This window comes from Pseudoliparis swirei, chromosome 24 (assembly GCF_029220125.1).
Source record: "Pseudoliparis swirei isolate HS2019 ecotype Mariana Trench chromosome 24, NWPU_hadal_v1, whole genome shotgun sequence".
NCBI lineage: Eukaryota > Metazoa > Chordata > Actinopteri > Perciformes > Liparidae > Pseudoliparis > Pseudoliparis swirei.
The window spans coordinates 10,584,297-10,600,386 of NC_079411.1; the positions used below are offsets into that span (position 1 = coordinate 10,584,297).

The 16,090-nt window shown below is 40.8% G+C and overlaps 1 protein-coding gene across 1 annotated transcript; it reads left to right on the forward strand.

Moving 5' to 3' along the window:
- The first annotated feature begins 13,050 nt into the window (after positions 1-13,050).
- On the forward strand, positions 13,051-16,046 carry cdkn2a/b (cyclin-dependent kinase inhibitor 2A/B (p15, inhibits CDK4)). The gene is made up of 2 exons (XM_056408485.1): positions 13,051-13,377; positions 14,477-16,046. The coding sequence occupies exons 1-2, from the start codon at positions 13,255-13,257 to the stop codon at positions 14,726-14,728; spliced, it is 375 nt and encodes a 124-aa protein (XP_056264460.1). The 5' UTR covers positions 13,051-13,254; the 3' UTR covers positions 14,729-16,046.
- Positions 16,047-16,090: the final 44 nt, after the last annotated feature.

A 16,090-nucleotide genomic window follows, 5' to 3' on the forward strand; every position in this document is an offset into this window, starting at 1 on the left:
TATGTCCCAGCCCTAGCTGGATAGATGGATGGATGGATGGATGGATGGATGGGGGCATCATTGTTTAAAAGTTGTCCGGGGATGCATGCCACGGTTAGTATCCAACAGGGGACTTTTGTTACGTCATTCCCCTCTGCCCACACATTTCCTGTCTTCCTCTCTAATGTCTTCTATCAAAATATTATTTACGGCTGAGTATTTTCAGGAACTTTTACCGCCTTTGAGATTAAAAGATTAGATTTGGTAAAGAACAAATATTTATTGTCGGCTGTCTAAAAACTAAAATCTAAGCTTTATCTCACGAAACTGCCGTTAAGTTGAGATTTGTCTATTTAGAAAGGTATTTAGAAAGACCAATCTTATAAAGGCAGTCACAAAATGGAAAAGGTTCACAATGTATGATACAATGTGATGTCAACTTACTTTTAAATTTGGCAGCTGAATTGAAACAGAGCCTTGGAAATGGTTTTAGGAAGACCAATGGAGATGGAAATTGTAAAGAAATTGTAATAAATAAAAAATACATCATAATGAGCTATGCTCAAATATAAAAGTATGTTGTCAAAACTTTATACTACATGTTATGTCAGAACCATATTGAACTTTAAGTATCAATCTGAGTACTGCATATTATACAGTATAAAAACATCGAAGACATGTAGCTGGCCACCTGATTTCAACACAGAATGCAGCAAAGGGCTGAACATAGAGTCGAATGCCAACAATCATTGCAGCTGGTGTCATTATATTCTTCAGCTTTTTACATTTTCAACACAACTAGTGAAGGGAAGGAGCTTCATTCTAAGTGGAATGTGTTGATCACAAATGTCAAACAGTTGTTGTCACAGTGCCGTTGCTCCAACAGCCATGGTGTGTGGCAAGCAACTGCCCCATGGGCATATCACACAAACTCACAGGCACGCATGCCCACAAACATACAAACACACCTGTAAACATATACCGTGCACAAACTGTCTCCTCCTCTCATCACATCCTTATACAAATCTCCTCCTCCTTCACTGCTCTCCCACCCCACCCCTAAAATCTACACACTGAGCCCCCCCCCCCCCGATGTTGTGGCCTGCCCATGACAGTAATTGAGGGAAGCTGGCCGTAACAGTGTGAAGATGGGGGAGGAAGAAAAAAAAGAAGGAAGGATAGGAGGAGGGAGAGAGATGAGAAAAGGAGGGGAGGGGGAAACCATTCATCTGAGACCCATGGATGTGGAATGGCATATTACAGGTCTAATGTGTAATTAGATAGATAGGGAATAAGGTCAGTGTGCTCGGAGAGGGGGAAATCGCTGTCAACACAGTGCCATCTAGCGGTATAGAGACGTATTTATGAAGCCTCATCATCAGGTGGACAGTTGTGGAATGAATAGGCATCAAGTTAACAATGATTTATGAGATGCGTTGCTTCTCAAACTGTGTGCAGGGTTGCTGTCGGGTGCGCTGCCAGACAATGTGGCATTTGTTTATTATCGTCATGTGAATGTTGCACTGTTGGCCAGCTGATTTAAAACATACAAAAATGAACATTTTGATGACTTTTAATGGTAACAAACTATACCCTGGTAGATTGTTCGGATGAGCTGATTGAAATTGGTAAAAACCTTACGAGAGTTTATGAGGCACATGGAGACACATAAAAACAGTGGCCAGAAACGTAGACAGTGTCTTTGCACTCTATGACCATCTGCATGCGTCCATGCTTGTGTTTACATGGTTGCAAGTATAATGCTGCAGTTCCTACCCCTAATGAGAGATCCAGGCCTCGCCACCCTGTTTCCTGACGACAGGTATTTGGTCCAGACCTCTTGGAGACAGTCAGATCACATGACAGGAAGCTGCTAAAGCTGCTGAGCAACTTGTAAACACAGACAAATTACCATCCTGGGGAATGGGAAATATCCACATTCTGTATTTATGTAATATGTGCAGCTTTAGGCAGCTTGTCTACAAAACTACAGGTGTGTGTTCAAAAAAGTTACAATTCCCAAAGGATAATGGTGAGTTAATAAATATTTTGAGTACGTACATACTGTAGTACTCGCATCGATACCATACAGAAATTTAATTTCTAGACAGCATAGACATATAATTTCCAGATGCACTTCAAGCATACAAGATTTTAGTAAATTATCTATTGTATATAGAAAGATGTTATAAAAGACCCCCTATGATATACAATGTGTGTGTACTGGTAATTTTATATAATGATGCATTGAATATCTTTGGGGTTTGGACTGTTGGTAGACAACACAATTAGATTGGAAATTAGTGATGGATGCTTTACTTTTAAAAAATATATATTTTCTCGACTAAATTGGTAGCAAACAAAATATCAGGTGCCCAAAAAAAGTGATAGATTGCAATTCCACTTCTGAGTCTGCGTTGCTTTTATAATTTAACTTTGATCTTATTTTAATGTTAAGCAGTTTATACTTTTTATTGAAACTAAACTAACCCCCCAATTTGTAAGAATGAAATGGTAAGAACCAAAAAAAATGACAAAATGAATCCTGGAAACACTCCTAAATCAATCCGCTCAGCATATTCACATGTAACTTACAAAGTTGTGTGCGTGAATGTGTGCGTGAATGTGTGCGTGAGTGTGTGCGTGAATGTGTGCGTGAGTGTGTGCGTGAATGTGTGCGTGAGTGTGTGCGTGAGTGTGTGCGTGAATGTGTGCGTGAGTGTGTGCGTGAATGTGTGCGTGAGTGTGTGCGTGAGTGTGTGCGTGTCGGCACGCTCCTCTATCGTTCTATTACATGGGCCAGTGACTGCACTATCTCTCCAGTTTCACCCCTCTGCTCTCCCAGACGTCTCATATTGCCCGGAGGGATGGTGTTGATGTGGGAGGCAGAGGGAGGGGGGAGGGCGGAGGGCGGGTGACTACACACATTATCTGTCTGAGAGCAGCTCAAACCGCCCGGCCGCAGCCTCCATCTCCTCTCTGCTGACTTCAACATCTAACATTTGGTCCCCATAATCTTACATTTCTTTTGTTCACTGGGCTATGGCAGTTGTTCATTTTGATAGGCAATGACTGCTTTTTTCAATGAGAAGAAATTAGTGAAGAAGCAGTGCTGAGAGATGCAAATGTGAGAAGCATCTCCAGAGCTAAAAGTGAAATAGTCGTGTTAAATTAATGAATTAATTTAAAAGCCTTTGGAGATTCGATGTGGCAAATCTCCAAGTGCTATTTTCCTTGTTTCAAAAATGTATTAAGCAGTAGTCTATTAGAAAGAAATACCCTCTCTTCCCATTTGATGTATGATAATTAATCCATAATTATACCTGTATCATTAATAGAGCTGTGAGTTTATCCACACAGGTAGAAAAAACAAGCATTTCACCACAAATCAATCAGATGGTCTTGGTTATATATTAGAATCAATCCTGCCCCCTGGTGGTGACATAATAGATAATCCACAAATTCAACTGCGTTTTACAATAAGTAAGCCATGGCTAAATGAAGGGGATGGTAAAATAATAATCATAAAGACAGTTGCCATTTAAAATGTAATGACTGAGGTCTTATCAAAAGGCAAAGGTCTGTCATTAAAATCATGAAACTTTATAGGAAATCACTGGACTCAACATTGGCTTATCATGTGATGGTATTCTGATTAGATTGGCAGGTTTCGTTTTCTGCTCTCTTTTCTTGCAGGCCAACAAAGGCACAGGAAGACATTCATATTATGCTACCATTACTTTTGTTGTTATTGTTATTATTAGAATGTGTATTATTCTTTCTTCCTGCTTGCTTAAGATTCATTCAAATGTTCCAAGTAATGTTTGGGTGGATTTAACTTAAGGTAGTTGCCAAGCCCTTTATAAATCCAGTGTCCTACTTCCTGTGCAATAGGCAATAGGTCTGTCAGGATCAGACCATACACTGTATCTCGTCTGAGTAATCATCTTAAATCCATTCAATGAACGCCCCCTCAACCACAGGAAGTCTGCATGCACCAGTGTGCAAAGAGTGTTCTCAGAGGCTGACTATTTTATGCGGACGCAAGACACAGAATGAAGAGAACCGATAACCTTGACTTTACTTCGGCAACTTCACAATCCAGTGCTCCTACACATTTGCCATTTCAAACTCCCATACTTTTGCAGAATAAAGTTTCTGCTTTTAGTGCAGAAGATCTGCGACAAAACGACAGTGCTCTTACTTGCTTAGACTTGCAATTACCGTCACCTGTCAACAATTGTATCAATCAAATTTGCATCTACTTTTCTTTTTTACTTAAAATCCCGAGCGAACCAATTTTAATATTTGCAATTATCGACCCAGTTCCTGGGAAACTTGCATTTATGCAGGCTGTAACATACAGACGTATAGAGACAGCTCTGTGTAGGAGTGTGCGTTGTACGCCATACTAATTGCCTCATTTTCGACGGCATCAAGTCTGTGTTTTCTTAGACAGTGGCAACATTTTTGCTGCACTGGCCGCCAGCTCCAAATGCTGTAGTCTTTATGTTTTTATACTTTTCCAAGCATGGAAATTACTCAGATAAAATTCCATTCTCTTGCACGTTCATGTATTCCATGTACTGTGTCCTTTGTTTCCCTGCACTTCCTGTCCCTGCGATTGTCTGTCCTGTCCCTGGTTGTTTCCTCCTGTGTCTAATTACCTCCACCTTCACTGTGTGCTTCTTGTGTATGTCACCTGATTATTTGTTCCCCTCACCTGCCCTCAGCCACTACTCTGTTTTCTGTATGATTGCAAGCATTGTCCTCATAGTTTCCACCTGTGTCTTGTTCCCCTTGTTCTGTGCCAGATTTACTTTGTACTTCCCATGTGTTACCTCGCCTTGCAGCCTGAGTTCCTCGTCCTCGTGTGAGTTTTGCAAGTCAAGAGTTTTTTCACCTCACCGTGACTCCTGAGTCTCTGCCACTGCCCTCAGAAACGTGACACCCTGATGACCCATCAGTGGGCCAATTCTGAGGGGCAGAGATGACTGATCCCACCCACAGTGCAAATACTTCTGCTGAAGCTCACCTTATATCAGAGCTGCATATTATCTCTCTACACTGTTCAGTAAATACTAAAACACATTGGGTGTTCTTTTACATCTCAAATAAGGAGGTGTGAATGGGAATGCTGTCGGAAAACACAAGTACTAAAGAATAGCACATTCCTGCCATTCGTGTATTTGCTGCTCCCTGTGAATTTCCTGACGAGTCTTCCGGGGATTTTAAAGTCAGACATTTCAAATCAGGCTGAACATGAAGGCATTTTGGCTATCTACACACCTCGGAAACGACAAGCACTGGCCGGAAATCATTCAGGGAAAGAGCTGATCTGTATGGTATGCTTAAAAACCTCCAGATTGTTTTACATCCACGAGACTGTGGAAGTAAATGTTGATTACTACTATTGCAAATTACATCAACGCTTGTTTCTGTGTAAAATAAAATAAAATTTAAACCAACACAAAATTACAACTCATAAAACTGTGATCAAGCTCTTATGGTAGTGGAAGTGAAACTAATGGTGACGTGTTGGGTCACCAATCTTTTTTTCTTTTTTCTTTTTTACAACCCTCTTGCTGGTTCTGTTCTGCTTTATAGCTTGCTTGCATAAAAGGTCGTTATGCTGTACAACTGACCAAAAGCATGGCAACTTTGTCACAACTAGACACTCAGAGAGTCAGTCAAGCAGGTTGTATCCTCACAAGTACAAAAGAAGAGCAGTTTTCCCTTTTTCAAAAACACAAGTTGGTTGACGCAAATTATTAAAAAGAAACATAGTTTTCTCATCAGGTCATAAAGCTACTGGTTTTGTTTGTGTAAGCATATCTTAAGGTGCTGTCTTTATCTCACCTCCTTTATTAATCATTATCCAACCTTAGAACTACTGAAATTCTGCTTTTTTTCCAGGCTGCAAGAGTGTGTTTCAATCCTGTCTACAGCCTGAAACGATAAATAGCTGTAAACTGACAATACAGAATAAAGGAACTAAAACTGCTCAATATTAGCATGTGCCAAATCATTGACCCCAGGCAGACCGGGTAGTACAATAGACTTCTTGTTCCAGCAAACTAAGTCAACTGTAGAAAGAATTTTATGTTAGTGTCTTAACATTTACGTCTTTCCTCTTTTTCCGTCTCCTTCTTTCTATGTGTCTATTTAAACATCAAGGTGGCCCAGTGGCTTGAGACAGTCATACTTACATGGGAGGTGGCTGATGAGTGTGCATGTGACTGGTCCAACAAGAAAACGGCAGCCGAAGACAAGGCAGAGTGCCCTCCGCTCCCTCCCTCCCTCCATCTGAAACAGGAACATTTATATGTTATATAAAAATACTTGCACAAAATATGAAATGTGTCACTGTCATATTTATTCACTGTCATAAAGAAAAATCTAAAGGGCCATATAAATCTCTTATTTAGATTTTAAATCAGAATAGCAAACTTTATTTATTTACAAATATTTTTTAGAGAATGAGTCCAGTCTGGTTAGAGGTTGATTTGCCAGGAGCCCTTCCAGTCTCATAAATGCTGTGGTGTGACTGGTAAATATAAGTAGATTGCTTTGGTATGTCAATTTCCCTCTCTGATCCAGTAACTGGTAGAAATATCTCACATTTGCCAAACAATAGGGAATCAAACAGACACTGTTTGAGAATGACAAGATCATACTGTCCTCCAAAACGTGAGAGACAAAGATAGGCATAATCCCATTGTCCACACTGACGGACTCACAGACTTTGAGCCGCGCTCCTGTGTGGTATTAGAACTGTCCCACTGTCAAATCTTCGTGTTTGAGAGTGCTTTCTCGCTGACATTTTCAGCCCTTTATGAACACTTTAATAAGTCTGCATTTTTGCAGATATTTCCCAAGGGGAAATACATTGCAATGTGAAACACAAGGTTACCAGTGGAAGTAAAATAAAGGAAGCAAATAAGGACGGTACATCGGTGTTCTCAGTCTGGCATACATTACATGTCATTTATCCAAAGCGACTTACAATAAGTGCATTTCAACCTAGAGTACAAACTAAGAACAACAAGAATACAGAACGTAACATTTCCTCAACATAGTCGAACTACAGAAGTACCATAATAAGAGCTATTTAAGTGCCACTGAAGTGCTAATCTGTGTTTTAATCCAGATATAGTCGGAAAAGATGTGTTTTTAGTTTCCGGCGGAAGCTGTAGAGACTTTCTGCTGTCCTGATGTCAGTGGGGAGCTCATTCCACCACTGAGGAGCCAGGACAGCAAACAGTCTGGATTTCGAGTGATTAGCTCGAAGTGCAGGAGTCACAAGTCGGTTGGCTGTTGCCGAGGGGAGCGAATGTGCCGGGGTGTACGGTGTGACCATATCCCGGATGTAGACGGGGCCCGATCTGTTCAGAGCACGGTACGTCAGAACCAGTGTTTTGAAGCGGATGCGGGCAGCCACCGGTAACCAGTGAAGAGAGCGGAGAAGCGGAGTGGTGTGGGTGAATTTCGGGAGGCTGAAGACCAGTCGAGCTGCTGCATTCTGGACGAGCTGCAGAGGTCGGATGGCCTTAGCAGGTCGACCAGCCAGGAGGGAGTTGCAGTAGTCTAGGCGTGAAATGGCCAGAGCCTGGACCAGAACCTGTGCCGCCTTCTGAGTAAGAAGAGGACGTATTCTCCTGATGTTGTGCAGCATGTACCTACAGGAGGTCCAGGATAGTCCAGATACATTAAGGATTAAAGAAGGTACATAAAACACATTGTGGCAGTGGGCCTGGTCTGTGCTCAGCTTCAAAAAAGAGATCTGTGGGAGTGGTTTAGGGGAACAGTGCCAGGGTTAATTGGCACAGCTGTAACCTGTTGCTAATTAGCCCTTATCCTTTGAAGCAGTAGCAGGCTGGAGCTCTGGCGGCCGTTGAGGCGCAAAGAGGACACCAGCCCACGAGAGTCGGACTGATTCATGCACACGGCCTGCTCCGAGGAGGCGGCAGCGTGAGAGAGCGCACGGCAATGGGAATGGTTGTTTAAGTCTGTAACAAAATAAGTTTGTGTTAAGCTTAAATGCTGAAGACGTTGTGTTGAGGACGACCCGTGAGTAGCACAGACGGAGTCAGCGACACAGATTAAAGCAGAATAATGAAAGCAGAGATTATATTAGTTGGATCAATTAAGTGGGTGTTACAAAGTAAGGTCAAGTATAAAACAAAATCTTCCCCTGTCTGGCTATTATGCCTCTACTCCCTGAGAAAGTGTTCTGACAGGAGAGCTTCAAAGCAAAAACACTAACATAAGAAAGGTTATTATCAACAACACAGTTTTAATTGTGTGTGGTTAACCTCAGTCTCATTTTGTTATGGGCCTTTTGATGTAATGTGCAATCTGCAAACAGCGGAGGATGGGCTGGACCAGTATGAAGATCTTATCAGGCCGCAAATGAAACTGAACCGGAACAGAGATTGTCATTGAAAGAAATGTTTTGTAATTCAACCTCTGCTTGAAGACCAGTGACACACGTTTGGTCTTAAAACAGTTTGTAGTAATAGTTTTAATTCTTTGGGAAGTGTCAATTGGTTAAGACAAAAAATATCAAGCAGATGCAATTTTATTTTAATTAACAATGTGAAAGGCCAGTGTGTAAGTAGACAGAGCCTCAACTCATCGTCCTCACAGCATTGTGAAATACCACATATTGTGTAGAATTGCTAACCAGCAATACGAGGCTATCAACAGAAGTGTGGCTTATAGAAAGATATCTGTTGAGGGCTAAAATCAAGGTTTAAGTATGACCGTTCCTGGCAAATATTTGTTATATTTGCTTCCATAAGTCTGATCTAAAAAGGCAGAAATATAACATTTTGACTTACTTTATAATCTTGACATTACCTTAACTACTAAATGTGCTTTACAAAAATGTCTGTACAAAACAAACTCACTCTTTGATGTGGAAATGACAGAGAGTTGGATGTGCCCTGTTGCTGCAAATAGGGCATTTAAACATGTATATATCTAATGTCAATGCTTGTTATTAGAATAATAATGCGTAAATATGTTAAGTGCCAAATGTTAAATGTATTAACACAGTCAGTATTTAGCAGCAGGGCAGAGAATAACATTATTTAAAAGATGCAATAAAAAGGGGGATTTCAAAAGAACAGTCAGCAGGAGGGGATTTCATTCGCTGGGAATCCATAGGTATTCCCCTTCTCGGCTGTCGAGGACAGTGGTGGTGATTTGGATTGCACAGCAGTCATGGTACAGTAGAATGAAGTGTGAATTATAATAAATTAATTCTAAAAAAGAAACTGAACTAGAAAAAAAAGAGTTTCATTTATTCCTCCTCCAAGGCCACATGCTGCAACATCAAAATCCCAAGCTCCCGACTGCTAAACTGAGGTATGTAAGAAGTTCTGTGAGAAACACCATGAAGCTCTGAAAGATCACAATGATGCCCACATCACTATTTACCACTCTCCAAACCATGAGGCTAAATTTAGCGATTAAAAGGAGTACTTTCTTCCTGCAGCATTTTTTCTGACCAAAAGAACGTTCCAAATGCACTGATCTCATGAAGCCCTACAAAGAAAAACGCTGAGTCAGAAGTGTTTGATGATGGACTTGGTAGTCATTAAAAGCAAGCTTTGATTGTCCCCTACAAAGTCCCTTTTTTTTTACTACATAAAACCAGTGATCTGTTTATTCTTCCATATTTTAAACAGAAAATAAAAGGCATGAGCCATAACGTCTGTAATCATTCACAGCGCCCTATTACTTCACACACAAGGGGACTTCCAGACTAACACACCTCCTCCCACACTTAACCTCCATCGCTACAGGCTGTGAACCCCGAGACAAACACACATTCCACACATGTCTGCTCACATTTACACAGATAAACTGAGAATTAAGGCTGATGACACACCACCACGTTCCATTATTGCCAACTTCTATATACTGTATGACCAAACACTCCTCAAGCTGAAACATGAGATACATCAAGTCCACACACTACTGATGAGCCAATTTGACAATCAATAATCATTTGCATCATTTCAATGCTCTCACACACACACACCCTCCCTTACAGGGGGTACTTTCCTTCTGCTGCATGATTATTTGTTTTTAAATTTAGATATTACTTTTAGTACAATTTTGAATGCATACCTGTAGTATTTGTAGACAACATTGTGGTATGACTACTTTTACTTATTATGACTGCTTTCACCACCGGTAAAATAAAATGGGCAGTTCAATATCTGTTGTCAACAATAGATTGCTACTTCCACACCTACATATTGTATTGACCTAATTACTTTCCGTAATAGAGGCTTAATACCTGCTGAATAAACGATTAAAATCGAACTTTAAATTTACTGATTTGATTTTTGTGATTACGTATCAGAATAACATCAGGAACTCCTCAGAGGCCCACAAACATGCTGTCCAATCAACATCTTAAAACCCATGTAATAGTCACACTGGTCCATTATAAGACTAACATATGCCTTACAGAGACCACACGAGCACTGCCCACGCGGATTGCACACAGGCTAGATATATGCAAGCTGGTGTAAATTTGAATAAACTAAGGACATAATAGTCTTAAAATAATCCAAAACCATCATTTAATCCACACATTTCAAGACTAAACACTCTCAGTGTCACCCCTCATTCAATCTGATAACAAACGTGATGTGTATTACTATTATACAGAGGAGTAGCGAGCAACCATTATTCCATCTGACAAACAATCAGGTATTTCCATCCTCATCTCACCCGACATAGGTTTCATTTACCGATCAATTATCAGTCACATTCCTGACAGAGGCGAAGCACACACAGTTGTGTCCTCACATTCAAAAGAAAATTCTTAATCTAGAGCAGTGGTTGAGCAGGTTAAACAATGGAGAAGCATGACATTGTAGTTTCACTATGACTTATCAACTGTTTTAGTTATTAATGCACACAATTACTAAATTAATAAATGTATATTAACAAATATAGCAACTGCTGCTTTACACACAGTAGCTGCTGTCTCTTCTATCGTGGAGATATTTGTGAAAGGCCTTCTCTCAGACGATGCATTAGGTTCTACTTGTTTACACAAATAAAAAAAATGTTGTATAGAGTTGCAAAAACAGTACCCGGTCAAAAAACAAACTATTTCAGTCAGCTCACCAAAAACGTGACCCTTGAGCTTTTCAAAGACAACCAACAACAGTTGCTGTGCGTCATTATTTTCCTTTTCTTTTTTCTGTTTTGTATATTTCAAGTATTTCGGGAGAAACAGCGAGCCAAGAGCAGACTCAGTCTGATTTACTAATAACCAAGCGAACCATCCTGAAATCTACTAAAGTGACAGCAAAACTAAACAAAACTTACATTTTTCTTTAGTTGATCTATATTACTACTTGGTCATGTGCACGGGCTTGACAATACGCGCTGACGTGGAATAGGCAGACAGCTGAAAGCAGACATGAACAGAGTAGAGCTCAGAAGGCAAAGGAAAACCAACAAGACCTGAAACAGAAAACACCAAGCAGCTTGAAATCTCACATCATCGTGCAATCAGATTATTCCAACTGTTCTAAGCTGAATGCAATTCCCAACACACATTTGGCAAACACACATGCAACAATCTAAAGAGCTATTCAACGGTCAAAGTCAGCATAACAAGTAGCGATTGATCTTACCTTGGGTGATTCGTAGGGGGCAGTTTACATTGCAGGGTGCAGGCGGCACTTCAAAGGCCCGTCTCTCCATGCCACAATGTAGCATTGGCCACGAGCTTAGCAGTGAATTCAACTCTGAAGTACATCCACGATGGAAAAACAGGTGCATATTTCCCCATTTTACACAAAGAAGTCGGCTTCTGGCTCTGACGTGCTGGCGGCAAAGCCGAGTTAGCCTGCGTTGTTGCCCGAATGCTGGTTGCGGTTCATTCCCTCGCTGGTGTAGCTTCATGGAAGCTAACGCTAGCTAGCTAGACAAAACCTCACTTGTTTGTTTCGAGTCCTTCTTGGTCACCCAACCTTATTTTTTTATATTTATATATCTTTTTATTTGCTTTGACATGTTAATTGTATACACTAGTATGTTCGCTGTCAGTTTCTTTATGAACCCCGCAAAAGTCTGTAAATATCCAAACCTGGACTCCTCCAAGCGGACCAAAGGCTGTAACGACAGCGACGCGCACGCAAACCCCTCAACCGACAACCACGCCCACACACACAAGACATGTTCACGGAGTCTCCAGAAAACAATATTTACAATCGATAAAATACGTATATGTCAATAAGGCTAGGCATAGTCCAGATATGAGCTTTGTTTGTTCCTGAAAAGTCTTTCAAACTCATGGATGTATTAGCCTTCTCTAACTTGGCCCAGCAGATCAACTTTGTCTTCGGTCCCCAGCAAATGAATTCAGCCATGGCAAACACTGAAGGGGCTCGCCTTTTGCACCCGGTCATTTTGCTATCATAATGAATCATTCATAAGAGCTCCTGACCCCCTTACAGTAAGCTGCCAATCACCATCAAATTTACAAACATATCAGTTGACGAAACAATCCCCTCCAAATTCCAATTAGTAGCTGGTCTGCTGCTGCTGCTCATATGACATGATCTTCATCACCCGATATTTTATGAGCATGTTCTTGTTATTCAAGTTTAGTGAGAGGAAAAAAAGAAAAAAACATCTCATATCTAATAGTTCCATGACAACGGCATACGACATGATCGAACACTCCAGAGCTTTTATTGTACGAAGATTAGCTGAGATTGTCTTTTCAACTTCCTTTTTTCAGTGACCAGCATACACTCCAAATGATTTGCAAATGATTTGCAGCCTCTGGTAAGATACATAGCACATGCGCAGCTGCGTTCACGGAGCGAACCGCCCCCGAACCGGCGTTTGAATTTGTTGGGAACTTGTTACATTTGTCGGGAGGAGTTGTTTTTTATCATCACAAGTCAGGGTCGGACCAGTTGTAGCAGCGCGCATGCGCACAATCGCGCCACTGCAGCAACAGACACTGACGTCACCCATTCAAAGAACCAGGCACACGGACCCGATCGCTGGACAGGCAACCGCTTACTTGTCCGACCCAGAAGACCTGTGGACCGGGCAGACCGAGTGGACGGGGGGGGGGGAGGACACACCGCCACACGGCCACACGTCAAATATTATGTATACCTGACTATTCCAATCGCACTCGGTGGCTTCCTCAAATATTTGGTCATACCTGTCACAACGACAAAGTGACAGATTCACGGACGCTCTCGCTGCAGATTTCTGGACATGACTCTGCAGGATAAACTGACAACAGCCGCAGCGACGGGGAGCACGGCAGATGTGGAGGATCTGCTGCGGGCAGGAGCTCAAGTTAACGGGGAGAACTGTTTCGGACGAACCGCTCTCCAGGTCAGAGTCAGATGCGCTTCGTCTGACAACAGTCGCATTTCTTTCGGTGTTTTATGAACGGAGTTAACGTCAATAACCTCCTTATATGACAACAAATATTGCACACTCGGGAAAACTTTTCAACCAGGCTATATTGTTTCTTTATTTCGCTTTATAGATCAAACTTCGGCTTGCTTTTATTGAGGAAATAGCACTATCCAGCTTTCCTATCAATGTAATATAATGCATCATTAAGCTAAATGAAACGAAACTATAACTCCGTATGGAGCATTTGACGGCCGCACGATTTACAACAGACATAAATGTTATCAGGCCAAACACTTAAGCGTGCGGTTGACGCATGTTTATGGGGCATTAAGGCTCCGTTAAAAGAAGTGTTATCAAAGCGCTTCAAAGTCCTCATAACTTGCTCCCCAATTGCCACAAAAAATTGGATTAAGTCTGACTTAAAAAAATAATAATCTAAAACAGTCTATTACAGCACCGATATTAGCAGAATAAACACCATAACACCTGCACTCACAAACAGCATTGCCCACCATGTATCTTGAAAATCTAAAATTATTTTATGAAAAATTATCACGTGTCTCAATATGCAGACTCATCTGTGAAGAGGGCTTGCATCATAAACTGAGGAATAAAACAACAATCCTGTTCTCTCGAGTTAGTTTCATGTCATGTAATTGTTATTCAATCAAGAAAACGATACGAAATAAGAGTCTAAAAAAAATCGGAAGGAATGGAAATCCGTGCATTGTTTGGTCCGTTCAATGTGCTTCCAGTTGCTCATCTTCCTCATATTTCCACTCAATAAATTGAGTACAGTAAATTAAATGGTAGCACATGGGTTAGCGTATTATCTCGAGCTTCAGTTCACAAAGCTCCGAATGGCACGGGCCTGATTTGTCTTCTAGGCCCATTTCCTAATCCGGTTGATCACATATCAGGGTAAAAATTGAGTGGTTATTTGTGTCGGGTGTGATTTGATTAAATTCCAGGTCAAACTCTGGCCCTTATGCTCTTTTAGTAAAAACACATATATTATGTACTTACGCCAAATCAAATGAGATTCTAACTCGCAGTTATTTGTCTGATGAAGGTGATGATGATGGGCAGCACGCCGGTGGCTCGAGTGTTACTGAACCACGGAGCGGTTCCCAACGTGAGGGACCGGAGCACCGGCACCACGCCGCTGCATGACGCGGCCAGGGCGGGCTTTGTGGACACCGTGCGGCTGCTGGTGACATTCCGTGCTGACCCGCAGGCCAGAGACAATACAAACCATCAGCCCATCGATGTGGCCAGAGAGAAGGGCCACGTGGACGTGGTGGACTTTCTTCAGTGTCTGTGAAGTGGGCCGCCACTCCGCGGTATTTATGTTCTGATCGGGACTCTGAAACGGGGCCTGAAGAGGCCTGCTGCCTCAATGACGCACCGACGGTTCTGCTGTAACACAACTTATTTATTTGTCAGGTTATTTGCTTATAAGCGTCTTTATTTAATTTCGTAACGAAATCTAGTCAAATTGATAGTCTCAGGGTCGCTGTTATGATAAATAACTTTATAGTCCACAATATTTTAAAGGCAGCGATGTGGTGTATTGCGTATAGCGAGATTAACAAACTATGATGCATGTTGATTTACTTTCCCCTGTGTCATTCAAATAGGGCAGGCCTATAAGGAATCCAACTTTTTATAATGCAGTTTTACCATGTTGTTCAATCATTTATATTACACAAATAGGAGTCGTAATAGTATTTAGAATATATTTCCATGTCAAATATTTAACCAAAGCCATTCGAAATGATACTGTTCTGTAAAAATATATTTATTCTGCAGAAAGTCTCACTTCCTGCCTGTACAAATGATATTCAGAACTCGTTTATTATGCACTTTAATAAAATGTAAGATTTAGTATTTTAAGAAGCAGGACTAAGATATTTTGCATTTTTTTCTAAAGGACATCATTATTTGACTTTAGGCTACATTATATAGAAGTTGGTTGACTTAATGTACCAAAGTAAATATTTGTGTTAACTAGATATTTAGAAATTGCTTTTCTATATGGATATAGGTTGGGTTGCAATTATGAGTCAATAGCCACACTTTCATTGCAAAGGAGAACACGAAGGGGGAGACACAATATTATTTAAACACAAACACGACTCATTAAACTATTCAATGCTTCTCTGTTTCTGCGAGTTAAACATGAGCTCGGTTTAGTTGAACCTATAGTTGTTATGGCTTCATGAACCCAAAGGGAGGTTTGGCAATAACTCTGTAAAGTCCCCAAAACCATGATGGGCATAACTAACGCTGTTGTCTACAGATAAATGCTCATGCAGGTCTAGTCTGCCTGAGGCCCGGTATTTTAACTTTGCCATGGAGTACTTATCTTTTATATATCGACAATGAATCCTGTTCACCGAACGTCAACACGCTGTTTTATGGTTGATTATTCAAATCATTGGCCAAATTGCATCATGACCAAAATCTCAAATCTGAACTCTGTTCAGGGGACATTTATGAACCGTCTTTATTATCCTGTCTTTCTTTTCTAATTATTATTCTTTTGCACACTTGTTTTAGCATTTTTTATGAATCTATGATTTTTTTTTAAATAAACTGAAAATGAAAAGGAAAAGATTCATTTGAATCAGTTGAAGTTGCTTAAAGCATTTGAATGTTTTTCAGACTTCAAAACCTAAATCAC

Excerpts from the sequence above, each read along its gene's own strand:
- cdkn2a/b (XM_056408485.1), top strand. The coding sequence starts at position 13,255 with ATGACTCTGCAGGATAAACTGACAACAGCCGCAGCGACGGGGAGCACG. Across the intron at positions 13,378-14,476 it reads TCGGACGAACCGCTCTCCAG|GTGATGATGATGGGCAGCAC; the intron begins GTCAGAGTCAGA and ends TGTCTGATGAAG.